At 41.6% G+C, this 27,822-nt stretch overlaps 1 protein-coding gene across 2 annotated transcripts in view; it reads right to left on the bottom strand.

Annotated features, from left to right (window-relative positions):
* The window catches only part of LOC124716945 (speckle-type POZ protein-like), a 90,315-nt gene that overhangs the window by 40,164 nt on the left and 22,329 nt on the right, over window positions 1–27,822 (bottom strand). For both annotated transcript variants that reach the window (XM_047243529.1, XM_047243530.1), the window contains exon 2: window positions 11,478–11,786. In XM_047243529.1, coding sequence (XP_047099485.1) covers window positions 11,478–11,786 — 309 coding nt within the window. The remainder of the gene's footprint in view (window positions 1–11,477; window positions 11,787–27,822) is intronic.

Genomic DNA, 27,822 nt, shown 5'->3' on the forward strand with positions numbered 1-27,822 from the left:
TAGCTTAGCGCGTGCCTTTCGGCTTCCTCTCATTGTGTCTAGGCTGTCTTGTCTAGACACAACACCTCCTATGTGCTCTGCACAATACATCGCACAGCACATGAAGTCTCTTGGGTGAGAAGTGGCATTTGGCAACAGTGCCAACAAAACATGGCAGGCTGCAACTCAGTGCTCCATGTCATTATCCGGTAATTTATTCACAGACTTCATTCAGCCTTAATACTTTCATTTTCAATTCTTTTTTATGTGGTTAACAATTTCTCATCTGAGCGCTTTAACTTATGCTGCTAGTTCCAGATTTCCCAAACAGTACAGTCAATAGGAATAAAGGAACTTATTGGGACACCTTGTACAATATATACAAAAACCAAGGGGGGGTGGGGTGGGGGGGGGGGGGGGGGGTCAATGTGAAGGATAACTAACAGAGAAATGCTCCGATTGAAAAACATATCAGGCAGGGATGCAGTCCTCTCCTGCTAGTCAGCCTGAATGTAGATAAAAACCACAGAAATAAAAGAAACTTTGACATTTGGGATTATAATTCTGGATGGAACTACAGTAGATCAGTGATAAGTTTTGCTGATGACATTGCTGTCCCCAAAGAAAGTGAGGGATTACAGGACCTGTTGAATGAACTCAACAAAATATAGACTGAAAATACACCAAAGACAGACAAAAGAAACGAAGATCAGTAAAAATGAGACAAGCAAAAAACTCATCAAAACTGGAGATTGTGCAGTAGACAAAAAGGAAGGAAATTTTCTACCTCAGAAACACGAAGGAAATAAAAAGAAAAACAGAAAAGCACAAGTAGAGTAAGCATTCACTGCAAGCAGTAGTCTACTAGTAGTAAACACATGCTTTAATTTGAGAAACAGTTTTGTGAGAACGCACGTGGCATTCAGGACTGTGTGTGTGTGTGTGTGTGTGTGTGTGTGTGTAAGAATGTACTTTCCTCAACTGGAATAGAAGAGAAACTAAGTAATTGAGATGTGGTGTCACAGAAGAATGCCAAAAATTAGATAGACTGATAGGTTAATAAATGCGGAGAGGTGTAATGTCCCATATTAAGACTGCCTATTTTGCAATGTTTATCACAGATAAAATGTTCACGTAAAAATCCAGAGGCACTATGTGTGTGTGAGAACTTAGACAGTCTGCATTGCTTTACTGTTGTACTTGGTGGTGTGAAGAAGTTTTGCCTCTATTCATCACCTTGACTTACAACTATGAGAAGGTACTGATATTGTATTCTGCTTATGGCAATAAATGAGACACTTCTGAAATATACAGGATTGTATTCAAAATTAAATTGGACTCTTTGTCATGACTATGCACCTGCAACGTTTAAGTAATATTTTCATTATTCATAGAGATTTCAGAAAATCTAGAATACTATAGTGTGTGATACATTTAAGAGTCTATTTGACAAGCTTAGTAATTGAGAAGGTATACACTCACTTTTCTTATGGTGTAAATTTGAGTCTACAACTTTGATAATTTGCACAGAAATTAAATTCATTTTTCACTTACAGTTAAGTTAAATGGCTTCACGCCATATACCAACAGACAGAGTAAGCAAATATGTTACCATTTATTCTGCTTGTTGCATGCATTACACATTGTAATTGTCAATGTGTGACAGGACTAATTGTGAGCAATTAACAATTTTGTGACTGAAGTTTATACAATATTTTCTGCTTCATAAACATATACTTTTTAAACCTGATTGCAGAAAACAAATCACTGAAAGTAAAAAGTACAGCAAACAGAGAGGAGACATGAACAAGGGATTAAGTGTTTTAAGTGGCTACTCTAACAAGGAAGAAAGTTTAGAGGTTTCTATTAAATTCAGGTCATGGTAAAAACAAGAGCATAAATGTTAAAAATGGGCCCTACCATAATAGGTAATGTTGTCAAACTCAATCCTGAAGTGAAAGGAACTACCACTTACAGGGATCAATCAACATATCCATTAGTAGTACTATTTAAAATATTAGAACTGATGTCTTCCATGATGCCTCTTTTACTGAATCATTGAGGTGAGTTTTCACTGAACAGAATATGATATGGCTAAAATCCAGGCATCTGTTGTGATTGCTGAACTTTCGACAAAGCGTGATGCTTGCTGAAAGAATTATCCGAAGATATATCAGATTTAAAATTGGCAAATACCTGTATGCCTGAGGCTGTGAAAAAGTTAAAGGATGAAGTAGCTGAGGCTACACAATTACAGTCCTAGCTGTCTGCAACTATTTAGCAGCTTCCCAATAACAAACTCCTTGTCAAGGACATGAAAGCCAAAGGGACTTCTACTGGGCACTGTGTCATTTTCTGCCTTGCAGCTTCATGCAGATACATTAAAAAACCCGCCTCGACTGCAAAAAAAAGCACCTAGTGTTAACCTAGGTTTCGGCGTAGATAACTACACCTTCTTCAGAACAATAAAACCCACAAGTGCCTAAGAAGACCTTTGTCAGTGATTAAAAGAACACCATAGCTATACATTTATAAATGAAAAAAAGGAAAACACAAACAGTACATATGTACAAAGTCAAAGCCACTACTTAACTTAATGCTGTAAGTAGTGGCTTTGACTTTGTACATATGTACTGTTTGCATTGAATGTCTGTATAAGGGGGATGAAATGCAAAGCGAAATTAAGGTTGAAGAGGAGCAATGTGTGCTGGAAGATGGAAAGGGATTTACCATCTTGGAAGCAGAAGTAGAAAAGGCGCTGAAGGAGATGAAGAATAGGAAGGCATGTGGAATAGATGATTTGCCAGCAGAACTGTTGAAGAGTCTGGGAAACAAGGCAAGAAAAGAAATAGTCTACCTCTGTAACGAGATATATGACAAAGGGGAATGGCCTGAGGACTTCGCTGCAACAGTTATGATACCAACAGAGAAAAAGAGAAATACTAAAAAATGTGAAGAGCACCGAACCATCAGTCTAATTTCTCATGCAGCTAAAGTCTTGCTGAGAGTGTTGAATAGAAGGTTATATGGCAAGCTGGATAGAGAGATTGCAGAGGGGCAGTTCGGATTTAGAAGAGGAAAAGGAACAAGAGATGCTATTGGACTGCTAAGAACTATAGGAGAAAGATATGTGGAAAAGGGTAGAGATATCTTTGCTGTTTTTATAGATTTAGAAAAGGCTTTAGACAGAGTTCAGTGGAACAAGCTGATGGATATCTTGAAGAGGAAAGGAGTAGATTGGAAAGAGAGACGACTGATACAGAATCTATATTTACACCAGAAAGTAAGGATAAGGATTGGAAATGAAATGTCAGAAGGAAGCAGCATTGGACGAGGTTGTTGCCTTTCCCCACTGTTGTTTAACGTATACCTTGAAGAGATTATTGCGAAAAACTTAGATGGTAAAAGAGGAATATGTATTGGTGGAAAGAGAATAGAATGTATAAGATTTGCTGATGACATGGTATTAGTGCCAGAAAGTGAGCGGACAGTGAATAACATGCTCAAAGATCTGAATGAAGCTTGTGTGGAATATGGGATGTAAATAAACACAGCAAAAACAAAGAGTATGGTCATCAGTACAAGACACAGACTGTCCAATATTAAAATAGGACAATCTACCATTAGCCAAGTAAGTGAATTTCAATATCTCGGAAGCACAATAACTGAAGACTTGAGATGTCACCAGGAGGTGAAAACTCGAACTGCCATAGGGAAAGAGGCATTCAACAGAAAGAGGAACCTCTTATGTGGCAAATTAGATAAAGGACTAAGGAAAAGGCTTGGCAAATGTTTTGTCTGGAATGTGGCACTATATGGGGCAGAAACATGGACACTGAGACGAGAGGATGAAAAAAGGTTAGAAGCATTTGAGATGTGGATGTGGAGGAGAATGGAGAGAATAAGCTAGATGGAAAGAGTGAGTAATGAAAAAGTATTGGAAAGGGTTGGCGAGAGAAGATGTCTGCTGAAGGTTGTAAGAAAAAGGAAAAAGAACTGGTTGGGACATTCATTGAGAAGGGAGTGCTTGCTAGTAGATGCTATGAAAGGATTGGTTAGTGGGAGAAGACAGAGGAAGAAGGAGATACAAGGTGATAGACAACATAAAGGGAAGAGGAAATTATGCAGACCTGAAGAGGATGGCAGAAGGCCGGACAGCCTGGAGAACTACCATGTGAAAACCAGCCTTTAGGCAAAACAATGACGATGACGACGATGATGATGATGAAGTGACCAACCAATCAACCTAGTTAGATATGATAAACAAGTGTGACATTCAGGACGAGCTGTATTCTGATACCACTAACTGAAACAGTTGACATTACCGTGTCACTTTCTGCACTGAATGCATACATAGGAAACATTCCAACCACAGGTCCCATTGTAAATGTAATGTCTACTGACTTGTAAGGAAAGATATGTGAAGATATGTCTGTTCTAACCTTGACCATCAGTAACTGTAAGATACAGGGAGCAATAGGCACTGGGTCATGCAGTGTGAAATGCCAAGCTCACGTGTTACTTTGAACATAAAAATGTAGTAAATTCAGGCACGTTTCTAGTAACTGATTCTCTGGTTGCAGACTGTAATTTGGGGACAGAATTTCTCCAAGAGTGAAAGGCTAATATTGACCTCTCCACAGCGAGATGCAAATTGGTTGTTGTTAGAATTGAGATTGTGATAGAGTTAGTATAAAAAGACAGTGGTCATCATAAATAATGCCAAGACTTAAAAATTGAACTTATAAGCAGGGAGACAAATGGCTTAAATAGGCAGCAACCTGAAGTGACTACTGATAAAAAGCAGTAGTAGCAAATAAAGTAAGGGAATCTTCATATTTAGGCAGTGGACAATGTGCAGACTTAAACAGTACGTTGTTAAGTTATTCAAAGGTGTTGGAGGAGAGACAAAGTTTAATACAGGAACACTATTCCATGTGAGACCTTTTGCCACACATCCTACTCCATTCCTTGGGTCAAAAGGCCAGCTATCACAAGGGAGATCAGAAAGATGCTAATATATATTTATTAATATATTCTGGGACAAATGAAATAAATGATTTTTACCTCATGAAAACCTAAAGAAATACTTCTAGTAATATAAATGGGTAATTTAGATGTTTTGTAGAACAAATATCTGCCAGAAAGTGTTTCACCAATTGGGTGTAAAAGATAAAGTACGTCTGTAATTATCAAACAAGGAATATACAGATTATATTAACTGAGTTTTCCTATTGGTGAAGGAACACTAATTGATAAGCAATTAGTGCTATCAAGGAATTAGTGTTAGTCTGGGTACACCAATGGACTGTGTCTTATAACAAACATAAGCGGTAGGCAACTGAAGATAAAAAATTATACTTTGATATGGAGATGAGCAATTCTGAGTCATGCAGGGTGTGGTACAATAGATATAGAGTTCTGTGCAGAGTTGATCTGCTGTTTATTATTTCTCTGTTTCACTCAGTTTTGCTGCCACTTGCATGCCTCGCTGAACTTGATGCCAGTGAGTCCAGTACGAAAATGAATAAGTAGTGACACATAACACACACTGCACTGTCTCCATCTGTGCACAAAATCAGGAAACACCAGGGAAAAGTTGTACAAGGAACAGCGAGGAGCAGAGGTGATGACAGTGTTTTTCCGATTAACAATGATTAGTTTGTGTCGGGTACATTAACTTCATTTAATCACAGAATAGTCTTCAATCAAACGGGACTGGGACAGAAGACTTAGATGTTCAACTGTGAGGATGCAAGGTGAATCGAGCAGATTTATGTATGCACAATGACAATATCAACTTTAACATGTTAGCATGTGACATCACTGGTAAGTGAACTAATCTTATAGAGCAAATAAAGAATGACTAAATGTAGCTGTGCGTACACGAGAAAAGTACAAGTGACATGTACTTTTTAGTAGCATCTTTGCTTCAAGTGATGCCGTCAATCATGAACAAAAATTAACACGTGACAATGCAGAAACTATACGCATTCCTCCCATCACTGAAGCAACAATTAGGCTTGCCTGCCAGCATTGCTCATTACAGACAGTATGCAGCAGCCAACATAAAGAGTGTAACACCCTAAACACATTGCAAGTAAATACCTACGAAGACACTAAGCAAGTGCTTGGAGATGTTACAGACAGTACTTTGGCACCATAGATACAAACTGTGTTACACGTTAGCAAATAATAAAAATCAGAAGACAGCCTGTGTGCACTGCTATTAGATAAAATTCAGGTGAACTGCTACTCCAAATTCCCATGAATTCAGTGATGTCCTGTCAGGACAAATAGGTATAATTTTTTATGAGAGAGCATACCTCTACCTCCCCTTTAACAATTAGTTATTATCTGGTTTTCTTTTCCGGGAAGCTAGACTATTGCTGTGTGTGTTTGAACGCTCTTGTTTCATATGTTGCTGCCATCTGATGGAGTGTGGCAAGTCTGCAAGCAGTGTCTTCTGCCTTCCTGAGGGCTGTAAGGTACATTAACTCACTATGCCCTTGCCTGGAACGATGAGCGAGTGCACCATTTGACAACTATAGATGTCATCCAAATGAGTAAATCTGATTGGTTGGTTGGTTGTTTTGGGGAAGGAGACCAGACAGCGAGGTCATCGGTCTCATCGGATTAGGGAAGGACGGGGAAGGAAGTCGGCCGTGCCCTTTGAAAGGAACCATCCCGGCATTTGCCTGGAGCGATTTAGGGAAATCACGGAAAACCTAAATCAGGATGGCCGGACGCGGGATTGAACCGTCGTCCTCCCGAATGCGAGTCCAGTGTCTAACCACTGCGCCACCTCGCTCGGTAGTAAATCTGAAGCCATAACATTTCATAAGCAGGAGAAATTTCTGTGAATTACATTTATAAAGATAACTTTTCAAAAAATAAATGATAAAATGAAGAACTTCCATTAAAATTTTCCTTAAAAGAACTATCAACAAGAAAAATGTTTCTCCACTCAAAGTAAAACCAAGAAATGAAATAAAAATTATTGCAATCCACGCATACAGTACAACTGATATGAATGCTCTTCAAACATTTGAAAATTGGAATATCAAACAATGGAACATTCAGATAGGGATACCAACAATGTAGGCCGTAAAGAAGCCATATCAAGTTGCAGAAAGGCGCGCGCGCGCGCGCCCGCGCGCCCACACACACACACACACACACACACACACACACACACACACAGCAACCACACCTCACACACACATCTCGGCCCGAGATGCTGGTGTTGGTGGTCGCGTGTATGTGAGGTGTGCTTGCTTGTGAGTGTGAATGGTGTGTGTGTCATTTTCTGATGAAGACTGTGGCCAAAAGCTTTGTAAGTGTCTTTTGGTTACACCTGTCTGCAACTTGACATGTCTTCTTTATTGTAAGCAGCAATCTGTCTTTTCCCAGATTGTTAAAATTGTGATTAGTATGTCGAAGAACTATTGCACAGTGAAAAAAAAGTTGATTTGCTAAAGAACATTTTCACATGTAAACTGTCAACTGACGTTTAAGAAAGCTAAGCAATGAAAACTATTGAACATAATTCAGTATGCAACTGAGGTCACAGGTTTTTTAAATGGTTTTACCTTGTTTCCAGTGAAACTTAACCAAATAGCGAGGCTAGATTAATAAATATATTGAGGATAGATACAATAAATCCAACTTCACAAGCAGCAAAGTAACAGCAACAACCCCAATGTTACTTATTACTCAAAATGTAACCACATGGCAACAGAATAATATAATGATAATCTACATGTTACTCTGTACAAAATTGAAGCTTTATTATCAGTGTCAAGGTAAAAAAAAAATTTCATGGCAACACTCATTGTTTATGTAACATATGTAATACAATGTGGTGAAAGAAAAATCTATCTCCTGACCTTCCTATACCAAACAAAGATAAAATCCAACCCAATCTCAAAGAAAATCCAACTTAACCAGTAAAAGAAAACATATGATTGACTGTAATGGTTAGCAGAACCAGAATGGTGCCAAACTTGTTGCTCTGCTAATAAAGGTTGTCATCATTAGGAGCACTGTAATGTATCAATTTGATAACATATTTTGTTATGCTTCTATCTCAGATGATGTGCACACAGAAGTCCCAAGGCTCATTTTGTACAGGGACTTTTGGAAGTCTGTGCTACTGTTCTATTCTACTCGCTGATGTGAAGAAATAATAAAAATGGTGAACCACCATTTCAGAATCCCATTTTGTCTATCCCTCGGCTTGACTGATTAACTATGAGAAGGTACTGCTGTTGTATACTCCTTAAACCAATAAATGAGATATTTAGTGAAATATATAGGTCTGTGTGTATAATTAAAATTGAGCCTTTTGCCATTAATATTCACATGCAATATTTAAGCAATAATTTTCATTTTTCAGCATGATGCATTTGAGTCTCTCTCTGGCAGGTTCAGTAATTGAGACCGTATACACTGGCTTTTATTACAGCATGAATTCGAACCTGCAATTTGTGATTATTTTATTCAATTTTTGCTCACAACTGAATTAAACTGTTTTACACAACAAACCACTGGCATGGATGGTGACATTCTTTGCAGAGCAATCAGAACTGTAGAAAGTTCTAAGGCCTACAGAGGATCAACATTTGGCATTGGGAGTGGAAACAAATAAATAGAACTATTGCACATAAACATATGGAAACTCCAGTAACTGTAATGATAAATGACTACCAAACATGCACTGGCAGCAGTTACAGTCTAGGCATATTCAGATACATCTGGTGTGAAGTTCGGATGTCAATGGCGGCAACATTGTAGCTTATGTTATCTTTCAGTTCCTGTATTGTGTGTGGATTTGTTTGACACGCCTTGCTCCTCAAGTGCCCCCACAGCAAAAAAATCATGTCAGATCCGGCAAACGTGTGGTGGCCATAAACGTTTTCTGACAATTTGTTCATCAGTTGAAGGCATCATGGACTGTTTCTAGTGTTACCTCAGACATATGGCATGTTGTCCCACTTTGGTGGAAGAAGCAATATCGTCATTCATATTCAACAAGTTGAGCATAAAATGTACAAAAAATTTCCATACATGCAACCATGTTGGCAGTAGTGTCAAAAAACACTGGTCTAATGATGCGCGTCCGTATTTCACAGCACCAAATGCTGGTTTCTTTGTCACAGAGTGGTTGCTGACACACAATGTTACGGTCTCCGTTGAACAGTACCTCATATTCTTTGAATTCATGTGACCAGAAAGATCCATAATTGATGTTATTCAGAAGCCACATGCAGTAACCTACAAGTTTCCAACTGTCATCCTCCCGTCATTGTTGCACAACTGTCACACAATGTGGCTTCAGACTAAGATGTTTCAATATCTGCTAGCAACTACGCCTACGTAAATGCATCTGTTGGGTCAATTTATGTGTAGACTTCTTTGGGCTCTGAATAATTCTTTGGCAAATGTCTGCAATAACTTCCAGTGTGCAAACTGAAGAAATTCTTTGTTATTTTACACTTTGCACAGGTCTATAGGTGCGCCAGTTTTTATATAGACTCTGCACTGCTCTCTTTGCTCGTAGTCCTCTATCCACATACTTGACCCTGAAAATTTCGCAAGTTTCCTTAATCGAACCTGTATTCAAATACGCTTCCACAATTTCAGTTCTTTTTTCTAAAGAGAAAGTCATTTTGCATACCGCAAAGAGAAATGTGAAATAAACTGAAACATGAGAGAAGAATGCTAACAACTGATTATTGTATAAAACTGTCAATTACTGCAGCTAGTTACTCTGTTTCAGAAGTCGAAATATTGCATTCATATTCAAAGAGGAGGTGGGCTGATTTTTAACTGCGCCATACTGTATTGCACTCGCGTATCTCACAAAAACTCAATTAAGGTACAGTTAGAGATATGCGAGCTCTCACAGAAGCTGGCCAGCAATCTTTCTTCCCACGCACCATTCACAACTAGAACAGGAAAGAAGAGAGGAGAGAGTGTTAAGTCCTGTCATACTTCATGGACCAAAGCTCCGGACAAAAGGGCTAAAATTAATCTGTGCCTTGTTACTATGAGATTTTTCTCAAATCCGTAGAAGATGAACAAGAATGGTTCACAAGCATTTTTCTTTGTTCTGGATGGGGTGGCCCAATTAAAGACGGTATTAAGTTTCGAAGGATCTCACAAACACGAGTGGGGACATTAAAGGCTTTCCTGTTACAAAGAAGCAGAATTGCCACTAAGTTACAGCCTCCGTGGTCACTCACGAATGCAAGTTCATTCACAGAGGTTCCCATAGAAAATCCAGCAGTTATGTCAGCTGCTAGGAAACTTACAGTGGGCAGTGGCTAGCTCCACAACTGGAGTTATGGAGAGACCACCATGGAAATGCAGTGGAGTTTGCACACATTGCCGTGCCATTGCCCGGCCACCTACAAAGGAGAATTTGAGGATTTTTTTGAGGGGGAATTGTAAAGTTTGGTGCCCCATTATGAAGACTGGCATGGTGAAGTAGCCGAGCATTGATCTATCACTGAAAGGCACTGCAAACAAAGCTCACGAGTTTCAATATGATACTGTGGGAAATTCAGTGCTCTGAAAGACAAAGAGTGTGGGAGGGAGACCAAAACTGCTGTGGAGGAGCATTCAGGAAGGCATTCAATTACTGTAGGTCATACTATGACATTCAGATAACAGAACATGTTATGATGAGCTATTCTCGTACAGAGTCAGAATCTGGAACCGATTTTAGTTCTCATGTTGCTTTTAGATTATGACACTTCATGTCATTCCTGAATCTGTATCTTATGTCCATATCCCAGTTCTGATTTTGCATTATGGCGAAAGTCTGTCTCTCTGCAACCGATGTTTGTATTTGCCCTTGGGTATGATGTCATTTTGTGACATCCTCAGTTTCCATTCAACTTTATTTTTGCTGTCTGACCTCAGCCTCTATTATAACATGGTGACCTCCCTTACAATCTAATTACAACAGACAAAAGATGCTCCATGGGCATTGGGTGACTGAACGGCCATTGCAGCAGGGACAACAGAGACTGCCAGTCACCGGCAACCTAGAGAATGATGAAGCAGGAACCAGTGGACACAGCACAGGTTAGTCTGCTCTGAGCAACACCTGTAAAGCCACTAGTATGTGGAGATAAAATCCATCAGCTATGAATCAGCAGCACCAACCCACCTCAGTATCAACACACTGTATCGTCACCACACCAGTCACTCAGATTCCCACAATCACATAAAATGTTTTATCCTCCTGTACATGCCCAATTACCAAGTCATGCACATGGCCAATAAATCTGGCACCGAAAGATTTGTATTACTGCCATGTGTAAACAAACAAATGTAGCTATTGTTACACTGTATCCACGTTTTTAATTTTTAATACAGTATCCTACTCAACAAATCATAATGTGGCTTGATGTCTTCCTTATGCTGATACACGAGTCATGAAAATTACTTACTGTCAACAAAAGAACTAGGTACAGATGTTGGCATACCTCTTTTATTTGACTGGCTTTGGATTTGGCCTTTGTCTTTATGCTGGCTCTCACAGGTGCTCCCTTCTCAGAAGAGACCAGTATGAAACCAAGATGGACGGATTCGTGGCTGTCTTTGGACAGGTGCATGCTCCACATACTCGCACTGGGGTGGACAAACGGTGGTGATGAGGCTTCAAAAGTGCCTTTTGGCCAATTCCTCAGCTGATGCACATTCCATGTAAACGTAGCCTTGGTTGTCACAAAGTTTGTTACGGCTACTTCACGTACACAGCCAGGACTCTGCTGTGCCCCAAATTCAAATGTCACCTGCAAAAGAAGAAGTGTACTTGTTACCATTTTGTAAGGCTATATACACAATTGGAAAGAAACCTTCAGCACAGTGCTATATCTACTACACTCCCGGAAATGGAAAAAAGAACACATTGACACCGGTGTGTCAGACCCACCATACTTGCTCCGGACACTGCGAGAGGGCTGTACAAGCAATGATCACACGCACGGCACAGCGGACACACCAGGAACCGCGGTGTTGGCCGTCGAATGGCGCTAGCTGCGCAGCATTTGTGCACCGCCGCCGTCAGTGTCAGCCAGTTTGCCGTGGCATACGGAGCTCCATCGCAGTCTTTAACACTGGTAGCATGCCGCGACAGCGTGGACGTGAACCGTATGTGCAGTTGACGGACTTTGAGCGAGGGCGTATAGTGGGCATGCGGGAGGCCGGGTGGACGTACCGCCGAATTGCTCAACACGTGGGGCGTGAGGTCTCCACAGTACATCGATGTTGTCGCCAGTGGTCGGCGGAAGGTGCACGTGCCCGTCGACCTGGGACCGGACCGCAGCGACGCACGGATGCACGCCAAGACCGTAGGATCCTACGCAGTGCCGTAGGGGACCGCACCGCCACTTCCCAGCAAATTAGGGACACTGTTGCTCCTGGGGTATCGGCTAGGACCATTCGCAACCGTCTCCATGAAGCTGGGCTACAGTCCCGCACACCGTTAGGCCGCCTTCCGCTCACGCCCCAACATCGTGCAGCCCGCCTCCAGTGGTGTCGCGACAGGCGTGAAGGGAGGGACGAATGGAGACGTGTCGTCTTCAGCGATGAGAGTCGCTTCTGCCTTGGTGCCAATGATGGTCGTATGCGTGTTTGGCGCCGTGCAGGTGAGTGCCACAATCAGGACTGCATACGACCGAGGCACACAGGGCCAACACCCGGCATCATGGTGTGGGGAGCAATCTCCTACACTGGCCGTACACCACTGGTGATCGTCGAGAGGACACTGAATAGTGCACGGTACATCCAAACCGTCATCGAACCCATCGTTCTACCATTCCTAGACCGGCAAGGGAACTTGCTGTTCCAACAGGACAATGCACGTCTGCATGTATCCCGTGCCACCCAACGTGCTCTAGAAGGTGTAAGTCAACTACCCTGGCCAGCAAGATCTCCGGATCTGTCCCCCATTGAGCATGTTTGGGACTGGATGAAGCGTCGTCTCACGCGGTCTGCACGTCCAGCACGAACGCTGGTCCAACTGAGGCACCAGGTGGAAATGGCATGGCAAGCCGTTCCACAGGACTACATCCAGCATCTCTACGATCGTCTCCATGGGAGAATAGCAGCCTGCATTGCTGCGAAAGGTGGATATACACTGTACTAGTGCCGACATTGTGCATGCTCTGGTGCCTGTGTCTATGTGCCTGTGTTTCTGTCAGTGTGATCATGTGATGTATCTGACCCCAGGAATGTGTCAATAAAGTTTCCCCTTCCTGGGACAATGAATTCACGGTGTTCTTATTTCAATTTCCAGGAGTGTATATAGAAACCATCAGATGATTGCATTCCAAGAAGTGGAAACTGTGTGACATTTCACATGAAATGCGTGGTCTGGTGGCAGTGTGGTGGCAGCAGCACATGCAGGCCCGTCAAAATGGTTTGCACCTAGACGTCGGGTATGACGCACTTGAGAAACTCCTGACTACAAAGAAGGTGGATGGATCATGTTCCAACTGACTGTGCTGTTATCTTCAGGTCTTAAAACGTTTTGTTGTAAAACACGTTTAAGACCAGAAGACTACAGCATAGTCTGTTGAAACCGGCCGTTTTAAGTAAAAAATATTTAAGTAAAAAATATTTTATGTGATCTTGGCTGTTGAATGGTTTTTAACAATTCATTGAATGATGATGATATGTGCAAATCATTATAAACATATCAATCCAGTGAGTAAGTATTACAGCTACGATAAAGACTTCAGCTTAGGCAGTATCGTGGCATACAGACACCTATGTCAGTAATTAGATCATTCATCTAGAAATGTTAATTAGATGCAAACACAGTATAAAACTGATTTAATTCAAAATACACTGCCTGACAAAACATTTGAAGCACACAGAACTTCATACACATACACAACGTCTGTTCAAAAAAATTCTGGAACTTTGTCCACAGAAATTTACTACACTTACCTTTTACTTATTCTGCATGGTCTCCTCTGAAATACTCTCCTCCACAATTGATACACCACTCCCAATGCATTTCCACTTCTGGAAGCAGTCTTGGTATGCGTCTTGCTGGATCGTGGGAAGTGCTATCTTTTATCCCATGCGTCCTCGCAAATATTTGTCCTTTCGACGGGGTTTTCAACTTTAGAAATAAAAAAACGTCTGTGGTGGCCAGGTTGGGTGAGTACGGAGGATAAGACAGCTCAGTGATTTAATTCTTTGTGCTACAGTCACGCACCACCACGGATGAACATGCACACACGTTATTGTGAAGGAAGAGCCATGAATTGTCTCACTACATTTAAGGCCGTTTCCTTCTCAGATTTTCTCCCAGGTGCCACAACATGTCCCCATAGTACCATCGACGAATATGATGAATTGAGAAGACTGAACCTCTGTCTCAACATCATAACCATAGACCCACGTCTCATCACCAGTTATGACTCTCTTGAGGAACACCTCATACTCAATTGCACCAATTTCATGTCATGATCGAACTGAAATGTTGCATCCTTCTACCATCTCTCGGACACTCAGTCTTCAATTGGCACACACAATTTTGTTGACATTCCTACATGAGCCTCGTCTGTAGACATTAAAGGCCATCCTGAACAAGGATCATTTTTAACTTCCGTTCGGCCATTTTTAAAGTACATGTGAACCATTTGTAACACGAAGTACAGCTTACGCACTCATCACCATAGGCTTCCTTGTCATTTGGTGGGTCTCTGTAAAGGTTTTCTACAGTTTACCGCACAATTTAATGCAGACACTTTGCTCCGCAATCTCTGCCATCTCGAAATTCGCAATCTGTATGCCAGAATGTTCTACTAAATACAGCACTGAACAATAACTAACAGACATACAACAATGAAATTTCCGGCAGTTACACATTAAACATAGGTGTGTGCAGGGATACCAACTGCATTTCACTCCAACAAACCACTACTGCGAAATTACACATGTTCCAGAATTTTTGAACAGACCTTGTACACCTTGGGTCGATATGAAAATGACTACTGTTGCAAATCTCTGTTAACAGGTAGAACAGCTACCAGAGTGCATTAGTGTTATTCGTGTTTGGTATTGTTACCATGCTTGGTAGGGTTTGTGAAGGGCATGAGCAGGATCAGATGTTGAATGATCCCTGTGAAGGCCACACAGATGCTATGTACCCGACTCCATTGCGATAACTGGCTGAATCTTGCTATTTCCAGGATTGTGAAACATTCGGACACTCTGATGTCCGAGTGCACAGTTACTTGAGTGAAGACATACTCGGTGTCAAAGTTCCTGTCTAGTATGTCTGACGATCACAAGGAAGGAGCATGATGTTGTGGACCTAGCACACTGTAATCCCTTCGGATCTGTACCTACTACCTGAGGACAAGTAATGGATTCCCTGCAACATTGTGTCATCCCACAGCACTGGTCAGGGACTGTAAGTAGGACTAAGGTATTACAATCCCAGGCAAGGGCTACCATTAACACAAAAACACAAATGGCTGCACTTAAAATGGTGACCAGAAATACCTCCTGGATCATCTCGCGTTTCCTCCCGTGCAACAATACCGTGGTGGAATTTTTGAGCAGAACAAATCTTATTCACCCATAGTATGTGTACCTGTGAACTGTCCGAGTCATGTTGCAGTACTTCCATGGCCAGCGAGATCCCCAACTCTGTCCCCAATAGCAGGCCTACATGTGTGGGAAAAGTTTGGATATCAATTCAGTCCGGTACCAATGTCCAGAATTTAGAGGACCAGTTACAAAGTTGTGGGTCAGCGTCCCTCAGGAGAGGATACAATGGCACGACATCCTAACAGCACAAGTGCATGCATCCACGGCAGAGGGAGTGCTTGTCACACTGATAATAGGGCTTGAATTTGTAATCACCAAAATAGAATTCCATGACCTCGCAACCAACGAATTTTCATCTTGTTTAGTCCTCTCCTTGTGACTGCTTCACTATTTTTGTCAGACAGTATATAAGAGAGCAACACATGACAGCAACGTGATAGGTGCCGCAATACATATAATATATATTTTTAGTTATTTATTAAGTAAATTTGTAACACATCCATCATTGTTAACTATGCAATTTTTTGTTGCAAAGTAGTTCAGACACAGTTATTCCTATGTTGATTTAGCTGGTTTTACCAAGTGATAAGTTGTCACAAAGCTGTCTTTTTACTATGGTTGTGACTATTGTTTGACAGCAGGACTCCATCTTATCTTTTGCAATGACATTATAAAGCTATACACTGTGCCCACTTTGTGTAAGGATTCCTCCGGGAGGCAGGAATCAACTAAGTGGTATGGCCTTCACTATCTGCCGACATGAGCTCAATCGAGCACTAGGACCAGTTGAAGTTTCAGGAAGCCACAACAGGTGGCCCCAAGAAGGTCACTGTCAAAAGGTCTGACAGCAACATCTCTATCATATAGTGGACAGCATGCCAAAGAGGATCCAAATGTGTTATAAGCTACATGGTGAAGTGGCTTGATATTGACTGTTACCCAGTAGTAAGTTTTTTGTTTCAAATATTTGAAAAATGTGTACTTTCGAACGGAGCACTTTTATACAAGATACTGTTTAGTTTTTATTTCATGTTGAGGTTACTGGTTTGGTCCACAAACATTCACCTATAGTCAAGTAGTGGATACCCTTTTTGTAGTATCTGTTATGCAGAGGAGACAGTTGTCACTACAGTGTGGTCAGAGTCATTGGACTGGCTGTGATGGCATATAATGTGGATGAAGTAACAGAAATGAGGGTCAATCATCATCTGTATGCTGGGTCAGATTCGATATTGGAGCATGTAACTGTACTATGTAAACTCACTCTTAGCCAACTATTGTGCTGCAGCACAACTATTATGAGTCTGGACATTATCTGGGAATGGAACACTGTAGGTTTGGAGCGCACAGCACACAGTCTCATTGGATGAGGAGTCCAAGTGATTTCGAAGAGTCCTGTCACTGTACGTGATATGCAATTACAAGATTCAAGTTCTGCAAATTACTGTGCATGCATAGGGTGTTTAAATATGTCTGCTTGTGTCTGTATATGTGTGGATGGATATGTGTGTGTGTGCGCGAGTGTATACCCGTCCTTTTTCCCCCTAAGGTAAGTCTTTCGGCTCCCGGGATTGGAATGACTCCTTACCCTCTCCCTTAAAACCCACATCCTTTCGTCTTTCCCTCTCCTTCCCTCTTTCCTGATGAGGCAACAGTTTGTTGTGAAAGCTTGAATTTTGTGTGTATGTTTGTGTGTCTGTCGACCTGCCAGCACTTTCATTTGGTAAGTCACATCATCTTTGTTTTTAGATATATATTTCCTATGTGGAATGTTTTCCTCTATTATAACCATATATATATATATATATATATATATATATATATATATATATATATATATATATATATTTTACACACTATTGTGTAGTCAGAACAATTAATCACTACACTGTTATTGGAGGAATGAATACATTGCCTAATTTATATTCATTGACACTAGATGTCAGTTGTTTTCTTTTTGCTTGGTTACTGTAATGTGTTGTGAACTGGCAACACCACAGCAGCAATCACTTTATGTTTTCAAGTTTGTGCAATGTGCAAATGGTATCAACAGTTTGTAGACACAGAATGTGTATGCAAAGGAAAGAGTTTTGGCCATCTTCATGTTTCCACTGAAAATGTCGCACGAATTCAACCTGCTTTCCAACATAGTCCTACAAAATCAACTTTTCTTGCCCTTCAGAAGTACAACTACCTACAACAATATGTTGGTGTGTTTCCAGAAATTGGTTGGTTATAAGACGTACAAGTTACAGCTGTTAAAGGCTCTACATAATCACAACAAATGCAAACATGGGGCATTTTCTGACTCAATTCAGAATGCTATTTACAATGGTAACACTTTTGCACAACACAGTGTGTGAAGTTCAAGAACCAAATCCATACTGCCATACTGTCAGTGATAACAGCCACACTTACTAAAGTGTGGGAGGAATTCAAATATCAATGAGACATTGTTTGTGTAACTGGTGGAGGACATACTGAACATCAGCAATCTACACTTGATAAATTTGTGAATATGTGCCCAAGTGTCATAGTTTTATGTCTTTCAGTTTAATGAGTATAGGCACTCAAAATATGTTTATTCTTTCTGAAAAACCTTTCATCGAGTTTCAGGGGATTTAACTGCAATTTCTCACCTATTGCCCACACTTAACGGCCATACAATGATTGTCAAGCAAATTTAAAAGTCTTGTAAGGTTCTACAATATTGAGTGAACCAGTGTCCTTTTCATATTTTAAAGTGTCCATTTCCACTCAATTCGCAATAAGATTATTTTAGCATGACTCTACATGAAAACCCACAGCACGTTGGATGTAACTAAAAAAGAAGATACTTTGGTCGCAATCAGTGCACTTAATCTTTTATAATAATGATAACAGTGAAAAGTGAAGCAGAATTTATTCAGATTCATTTGTCATTCGTTGAGGGGTTTTTTTTTTTTTTTTCTCCATTGTTAGGTCTAGCAACACTGTTTTTCCAACGTATTCCTAACAATACTAGAAATTTCATTTGTGTCCGTATGTTTTTCTCATATGGTACATTTTCATTGACACACTCAGTTTTGTCACTAACACTCATTTTCTTTGCTTTTCACAGTTTTTTTCCTCCATCTATTCTTCATTACCTCACTATGATATACTGAGTATTTCTTATGCTGATGCATGTTTGATACTATTAGTTACTGGTGTTTCATCATATCTAAGAATGTGTAAAAGAGTGATGAAGTAGTGCATCTAAACATTCACCCTCATACATAGAAAGAACATTCCTCTCTCCGCTGTGCCCGCACGGGCGGGTCATCAGCCATCCGTACAGCTGGCCGCGCGGAATGAAAGAGGGTCTCTTCTGGCTGCCAGGTGTCATGCTGTCATCAATTGCCAGCCTTCAACTGACCGCAAGACCGTATGTACGTATCATGATATGAATGAAGCTATGTAAAGTAACGAGACTGTGTTCGAATGTTGATCACCTGCTCGCCCTAAAAACCTAATACCCCACCGCCACAATAGTGAACCAGAAACCTTTATAAATATTTACTTTCCCCTCCCAAATTGAGTCCACCACAAATGAAAATCTATGTCTGGAAATTGCAAAACAAAATGTAAATTATAGGTGCACTTATTTATTTAGGTTTATTTCGGATGTACATATAGATTAAGCACATACACATACATGACTACAAGTGTATGTACAGAGTAATCATCACATATAAGGACACACGTTTGGCTCAAAACTTTTTGTGAATGTGATCTGTGATAACCAACTCCACATATGGGTCTGAAAAAATTACTGATATTTTCAAAACTCAAAAGTGATTAACAAAACTGTTTAACAAATTGGATTTACCAACTGAATTCAGCATGCCAAGGAATGTTATGAAACAAATTTTCAGCAACCTGTGATTTTTTTTATGACTGAGTTGGTGGGTAAGCCTGGTATGACCAATGCACAGACTGCATAAAACAGTGGGAGCAGATGGAAGAGCGCCAAACTGCAGTAGACACCTTGATTGTGCAAAGTTTATTACTATGAGCACCAGATGTCATTCCATTTTTGGCCAAAGAGAGATTTGACGTAGATCCACAGCTGGAATCATGAAAGGGAATGGGGGAGTTCGTGTCTGCTTTTCTAGCCAAACAGTCAGCCAGTTCATTCCCTGGGATGCCCACATGACTTAGCAGGGGGCATGGCCAAGGGCAGAGAGAAAGTCGTGGATAGCAGAGACCAAAGCGTGACAAGAGTAGCATCGATTGATAGCCTGTAAGCTGCTCATTGAGTCTGAACAAATTAAAACGCTGTGGAGGGAGGCCTGAGAAACAAAACTGAGGGCTCTGCGAATGGTTAAAAGCTCTGGCAATAAATGATGTTCTAAGCCAGTAGGACATGTGAAAGCATATCCCACCTTACTGATTGTCTTAGAACCATCAATGTAGAAGATGGTGGCACCATGGAACTCTGCAACAATGGCATGTACAAGACGCCGGAAAACCATAGGAGTGACAGAAATGTTAGGAGCCTGGAATAGGCCAGTCCTAATCCATGGTCTAGGCACCATCCAAGGGGAGGTATGGGAGGAAATACACAGAGTGCATTCCAGGGTGTAATGATGGAGATCCCGACAGCGGGAACAGGGAGGCATGCAAACTGGCAAACCCACTCGCGGGCAGTTGTCAGGAGGGAGACATCCGTCGTTGGCAAAGAGGGCTAAGTAGACGGGATGGTCAGGGAATTGGTGAAAGGAACTAGGAGTTGGCTCCGTCATATTTGTAGAGGGGGAATCCCCACTTCTGTGAGGAGACAGAACAGTACTAGAGAGAAGGACCCCAATAGCCAGATGCACCCCACAACAGTGAACAGGGTCAAGTAGTTGCAGAGTGGAAGGAGCCACTGAGCCATAAACCTGACTACCATAATCTAGTCTGGACAAGACCATAGCAAAGTAAAAATGGAGAAGAGTGGTACGGTCTGCACCCCAAGATGTGTGTGGAGAACATTAAGCTTCAGCATGCATGCAGTCTTTAGGTGACGAATTGTGGCAGCCACGACAGCTTTTTTTCAAAAATAAGGCCCAAGAAATGGGACTGTGCTATAGCATTCAGGAGATGCAAAAATACATAACCCACGTTTTGGAGGGAGAAAACGAAGCCATGGGAGATGGCCCATGCAGAGGTCGGTCAGATGGCATGTTGGAGGCAGTGCTCAGCAGATGTTCCGAGTGAGAGCTACACCAGATGCAAAAATCGTCGATGTAGAATACTGGGATAACCACAGGCCCAACAGATGTTACAAGCCCATTGATGGCAATGAGGAGCAGTGTGACAGCACAGAACCCTGTGGGATACTGTTCTCCTGAAACCGAGGGCACTGAGTGAAGTCCCATCTTGAATCTGGAAGAGCTGGCGAGATAAAGTGTCACAGATAAAAATCAGAAGGAGGCCACGGAAGCCGCGATCATGGAGTGTAACTAAAATGTGATGCCACCAAGCCATGAGGTATACCTGCAACAAGGTGCTGGTAGTTGGTAAAGGTCTGTCTTATTGCTGATTCCAATGTGAGTAAATGGTCAGTTGGAGATCGTCCTGCCCAGAAGCCAGACTGATACAGGGAGAAAAGGCCCCGAGATTGAAGTACCCTACATAATCTGAAGCTAACCATTAACAGTTTAAGAAGTACATTTGTCAGGCTAATCGGGCAGTAGCTGTCAAGGGACATTGGGTTCTTCCCGGGCTTAAGGACAGGGTAACTATAATGTCTCGCCATTGTTACAGGAAAGCACACATGAGCCAAATGCAGTTGAAGACTCTAAGGAAATGTTGCCTTAGGGGAATGTCCAAGTTTTGGATCACCTAGTTGTGGATGGAATATGGGCCTGGGGCCACGTGTCTTGAGGTAAGAGCCTGCAAGAATTCCCATTCAGTGAAGAATTCATTATAGAGCTCAGCATGATGCATGTTTAAACAGAGAGGAGTCTGTTTAACTCGGCATTGCTGCCAAAGAAAGGTAGCAAGATACGAAGAGGATGCCAATGTCGTCGCGAGATGTTCTGAGAGGACCAGTGGATCAGCACACAGAGCACCTTGGAGGTTAAGACTGGACAGTTGACTGTCGCTGGCGACCCAGAAGGATACGGAGCTTGGACCAACCCCGCGATGAAGAGACATATGGCCCCAGGAAGGTAACACAGAACTCCCAGCATTCCTTTTTACTCTGCTTAATAAGGTAACGATTAGAATGGATGTGCCTATAAGTAAGGAGGTCGGTCTGAAGGATGTTGTTGAAATCATTGCAGCACCGAGCAGCGGTTCTGGACAGCGACTGCTACATCCTTAGTCCACCACGGTACCAGTTGCTGATTAGGGGGACCTGTGGATAGGGGGACAGCAGTGATAGAAGCATGAAGAATAGTGACAGAGACGTCTTGCACAACCACATCAATGCATTTCAAGAGGGAGGTGTTTAAGTGCACAACAGGTGTATATAAAGGCCAACAGGCCCTGCAGAATGCCCCATGTGGGAGCCTGTCTGCCTGGTGGCAGCAGGGGAACAATAGAATCACCAGAACATGCTCACTGTCACAAGGTCATCATGGGATGATCAATGTAGGGAAGCCACGAGAGCAGAGGAGGAAATGATTAGATCGATAGCAGTAAAGGTGCCATGGGTGGCACTGAAGTGAGTATGGAAATCATCAATGAGGAGATGCAAATAAACATCTGTAATACGTTGATTAATTTAGAATAACCCAACCAATCGAAGTGGCATGCCTCTGCAGGAGTTGGTGTGCATTGAAGACCCCAAGGAGGAGATACAGAGGCAGGAATTGCTATATTAAGATAGTTCAACGTAAGGTTGTGGCCTACCTGGAGGGAGATAGACATTGCAAACAGTGATTGCTGGAGTCGTCTGCACTCTAACCACTATTGCTTCCAGGTTGGTACATAGGGTATCCAGTCGCCAATGACATCGGACTGAACCAAAGTGCAGACCCCACCAAATGCCACCCCAGGGCTGGCATAGTTCCGACAGAAAGCCCATAACCACGAAATGTTGGAGAGTGGTGAAAATGGAAGAGTGTTTCTTGAAGAGTAAGACAGAAAGCAGAATAAGAGGAGACAAGACGTTATATTTCCGGCAGGCGACAGTATTATCGGTCACAATTCCACTGTGGCGAGAGCCCGGGTTAGACAAAGAAGCTGAGGAGCAGGTCATGTCACTCTGTCAGTGGTTGTCACCGACAAGGATGGGGTGACATCCATAAATAAGATGTCCGATTCAAGTTACAATGGGGGAAGACTGCTCCTCTGGGGGCACTGGGGGGGGGGGGGGGCCTTGTCTTGTGACATATTTCTTCTTCTCCTCCTCCTCCTCTTTCAGAGGTGTGTCTTGTGGCCGACTTGTGGTAGGAGGCTTCCGGTCTGAGGGATGCTGGGGAGAGGTATCCCAGGGGGAAGTCTATGACTGGCAGGTGCCGAAGAAGGGGGCCACTTCTTCGGCCGGGGAGGGGGAGTGGCTCCTGGATGGGAGGTCATAGGAACTGCACGAGAGGGCGAGGGGAGGGGGGGATGTGGCTGGGGTAAGGAAGAGGCAGGAGGGGGTAAAGATTTAACAGAAGCAAAAGTTGAAGATAGTGACACTGGATGGAGTTTCTCATATTTTTGGCGAGCCTCAGCATAACACAGATGATGCAGGGACTTGTACTGTTGGATCTTCTTTTCTCTCTTGTAAGCTGGGCAATCTGGTGAGCAAGGGAAGTGGCGGTCATGACAATTGACATACACAGGTGGTGGAACAAAGGGGCTTCTCCTCATGGAGTGGATGTCCACACCATACAACAGCTCCGCTATACAGTAGGAAGACATATGCCCAAAACGCAAGCTCCAAAAGCACCTCATGGTTGGTGGGACGTGTAGCTTCACATCACATCTGTAGCACATAATCTTTACCTTCTCTGGGAGAGTATCCCCCTCAAAACTAGAATGAAGGCGCTGGTGTAGGTGTGGTTGTCTTTGCGACCTTTCTGCACATGTCGAACAAAATGAACACCGTATCATTCCAGATTAGCCCGCAGTTCCTCCTCAGTTTGCAGGATGGGGTCCCTATGAAAATCTACTCTCTGGACCATATTCAGAGATTGGTGGGGAGTAACAGACACTGGGACATTGCTAAAATTATCACGAGCACAATTAGCTGCAGATTGGGAAGCAAAGCAGCTTTGATGAACAGGGAGCCCGACCCCATGTTACTGCACTTCGCAAACTTGTCCTTTATATTCCCCACAAAAAAACAATGGTTTTGTGGCGTTGAATGTCCTCCCACCCCTCAATCTGTCCTAGGTAGTGGCGAAAGTTTTTCATTCCAAGACAGAGAGCCTGGCCCTCCTCCCGTGGTGTAGCCAGGAAATGGAAGGCTGCCGGGTCATACGAAGCAGTATTCAATGATCCTTCACCATTCGAAGAGATGGCCATATTTTTGCAGTTTGATATGCTTCATGCACCAAGCATCCGGCCTGATACCAACCTCTCTGATCAAGGGCTCTCCCCATGGGCACCACCCAGCCACAGAAAGGGCCACCTGGTACAGTGACCATTGCCGGGACTTCCAATGCTCCAAGAAGACAAGCAACCACTCCTTGGCCAGGCGGGGACATAACACCCCCATCATGCAGACTGGCTACACATGCTGGTGACCTAGCAGGGTGGAAGGGGGTTACAGCAGGGAAGGGAGAGGGGAAGGAACAGCGGAGAGGAATCCACACTGTAGGCACAAGGGAGGGAGTTCTTCCCCAAATGGCTAATACCAAATTTAGATGTGGAGGTCAAATATTAAGCAGGGACCTCAATGCCAGAAATGATGACAGAACAGGCAGAAGGAACAAAATTGCAAGCAATGAAGGGAACCAGGTGAATATAAATCAGAATACAGAGGGGAAGGAGGAGGCAATGGGGAAAGAGTGAGGACAGGGAGGGAGTGCAGGGTGATGGAAATGCAGCCAGGGAAAGAAGAATGGGCTGTAATAGCTTGGGGCCCCATGTGTGGCATGTGGGCACTCCTGAAAGAACTGAGCCCCCTGGGGGAAACTCATATTAGTTATTGGGTGCAGCAGTTGGTAGGAACCCTCTGTTTATGGGATGCGCTTGCTTGTGTGAATGTGTGTGCATGCATTTTCTTTGTTGACTAAGGGTTAGGCCAAAAGCTATAATGTGTAACACTCAATCTGTTGTGCCTTTCTGCAACTTTTTACAGTGATCTGCAATCTCATGCTTTTCCTAATATTGTTAATATTCCTGGGGTTTCCATTGTTTGTTTTCATTATTTAATGTTAAGTGTGTGCAAATTACCACACTTTGGTTGCTTAAATTTATTATAGTGGAAATTCAGTGAAACAATTATTGTGATAATTAGTCATATTTTGTACTTTGTGTACATCCTCATATCTGAAAAATTTGCATGTAACTGTCTTCTGCAATTTGTTATGTACCAAATTCAGGCATCTAAAATAGAGTATTTTAATTCCCTGCATTACCAAGGAAATGTTTTGGTAATAGATGAGGATTAATTCCTTAAGCAAGCATGGTGGTACTTCTAGCGGTTACAGAAAATTAAGCAACAGAGCAACACATACCAGGAACTATTGCTTTTCATTTCTTGCCCCTACAATGATGGCTTACTTTGTCCATTGCACCAATTTTTAATAGATTTTAAGTGATGTAATCAAAATGTGGAATATATTCAGAAACATATATAGACACAGGAGCATGTTTGCTCTGACAGTATGTACTCTTAGGACATTAAGCCTATGGAAATTTATGTGCAAAACTTTATTGAAAGTGTATGAATTCGAAATACAAAGTTATTCTTTCTATTTCAAATGTAAACACATCTTTTTTAAATAAAAGTCTTTAAATACAGAGTGCAAAATATGTATTTCCAAAATATCTTTATTCAAATAAAACAGCTCTAGTTAGTGAATATTTTACATGTCAATTGTTTCTCTGATTTTTAACACCAATAATAATTAAGTTATTTCATCTTTCATATTCCACTTATGTGGCCTCATTATTATTATTATTATTATTATTATTATTATTATTATTATTATTATTATTATTATTATTATTATTATTATAGTGAAGGAAGAGTAGTCACTTAACTGGTGCAGACCTTGGTAAACAAGTATTATCTTTAATTAAATAAAAGTTTTACAGTTGGAAACCTGTTCAAGGAATGAAAACTATTGTCCCTATCTTTTCAATACTACAGTGTTTTCAGATCTATTGCAGTGTTGGCAGTACCACTGGCAACAAAAGAATCAGAACCCTCAACAAACATAAGATTCACTTTTTTAATCAGAATGTTACAAGTTCTTCCCATATTTTTCCTGTTTCATCTTCCACACTTTTGATATAAACAGGTCTTTAATGTATTCTCTGCTAGCCTTCAGCTGATGCTAATATGCCATCCTTTGCTTTTGGTCCCTCCAATTTATGGTGTCTCTCGTAACACTTATGAAGACTTTCTTCAATAACTTCTATCAGCACACTGCAGTACATAGGTTTACCCATTTGCAAACTGCTTAGTATTCTTTGCATTCTCATTAGTTCTGGCACAAGACGCCCACAGTAGGTACCCTTCTAAATTTCTGATGCCATCAGCAATACAGTTTCAACTGTTTATGTATTCATTAGTATTTCAATTTCTTTAAAAGCTGCTAATCAGAGTTTCCTCAACCCTGCTGTGGTTGCATGGGATATTGTTTCATTGTAGGTCCCATGGCATCCCACAGATGCCATAAGCATTATTGCGCCAACAATGTACACTTAGTTCAATCTGTTCGAAGCTTATATTTGTGAAAGCACTAATCAAGTACTATAAAAGAGATGAGTACATAATGACCAATGGAAATAATTTATTTTTCTTACTAAAAAGTATAAATGTGCTTCACAAAACTGTTGACTATTACATTACGTAATTTTTAATGCCTTTAATTACAAAGGCGAAAAACTATCTCACACTTTTAAAAAATTTGCATTACAGTCCTTGTATGGAAACAGTGATAGTTAATTGCGTTGTTCAAATTATAACAGAAATATCACACTCAGCAGTTAGCACATACTTGCTGTGCATGTTGTAAACACAAAAATTTCTTACGACTGTGGCATTTGTACTTGGTGTACCAGTGTTCTGAACGACCACATTCACAGCACCTCTGTCCTTTTGAGCTTTGGTCCTCTTCTGTAGGCTAGACAGTGGCTGCATCTGGAAAAAGATTCTGTTTTCAATATCTTGCCTGAGATTTCTTGGCAACAACAAGAATGGGAACGCTGACACAAGTAACCGTCAGCTAGATAATGTGCCAGAAGTTTCAGAAACTCACTACGCCTGGTGCGAGCACTGCTGCTATTTTCATGGTATATTATTTGTGCATTTATATCTGCAATGTTGATCATGACAAAGAAAAATCACCATTGGGCATCTGCTGGGTTTTCTTGATACACTGTAGGTGCTGCATAGCTGATTGACAGTATCAACTCCTGATTTGGTTGCACTATAAACTGTTATTTCTGGCTTTTGGCTTTTTCTTATCACCAGAAGTGGCATCAATTGTGTTATCGTGATGCATTGTGAATAGTACCAGAACTGTCCTGTTTTTCTTGGTGACATATGACATCATAGTTGAGTTTTTCTGAAACCCAAACAGTGTTGTTCTTATTTCCCTGTTTCTTGTTAGCGTAAATTCTGTTGGAATCTCATGTTCATTCTTCCTCATAGTTCCAACCAGAGTAAGATTCTTCTGACGCAAGTAATCAGCTAATTCTAATTATGTGAACCAATTGTCTGCAGTTACATTATGTCCAGTTCCTGAGATCTCATTAGTGAGACATTTCACATCTGTTGGTTTGTTGCTAACTGCAAATGGCTCTGTAGGCTGCTTATCAGCGTAAATTTCCAGGTTGGTTGTGCAATACATCCTAGGATTCACCAAAGCAAATAGTTTCAGCCCATACTTTTTCGGTTTGCTAGGGATATACTGTCTCATAAATAATACAGTACTCCCCAACAGAATAAGCATTTATACAATGTTCCACAAAAAAAGAAAACACCTCACGTATGGGAGCTATATAATTCACCTTCTTCCTTTCCTCTTGGGTATCCTTGTTGTCGAACCTCAAGCAATACAACAGGAACCTACATCGTTTTTCAGCCATTATCAGACGACATAACTGAATTCCCATTTTATTGGCTGCCCATGTATC

The sequence above is a fragment of the Schistocerca piceifrons genome, chromosome 9, assembly GCF_021461385.2.
Source record: "Schistocerca piceifrons isolate TAMUIC-IGC-003096 chromosome 9, iqSchPice1.1, whole genome shotgun sequence".
In the NCBI taxonomy this organism is placed as follows: domain Eukaryota; kingdom Metazoa; phylum Arthropoda; class Insecta; order Orthoptera; family Acrididae; genus Schistocerca; species Schistocerca piceifrons.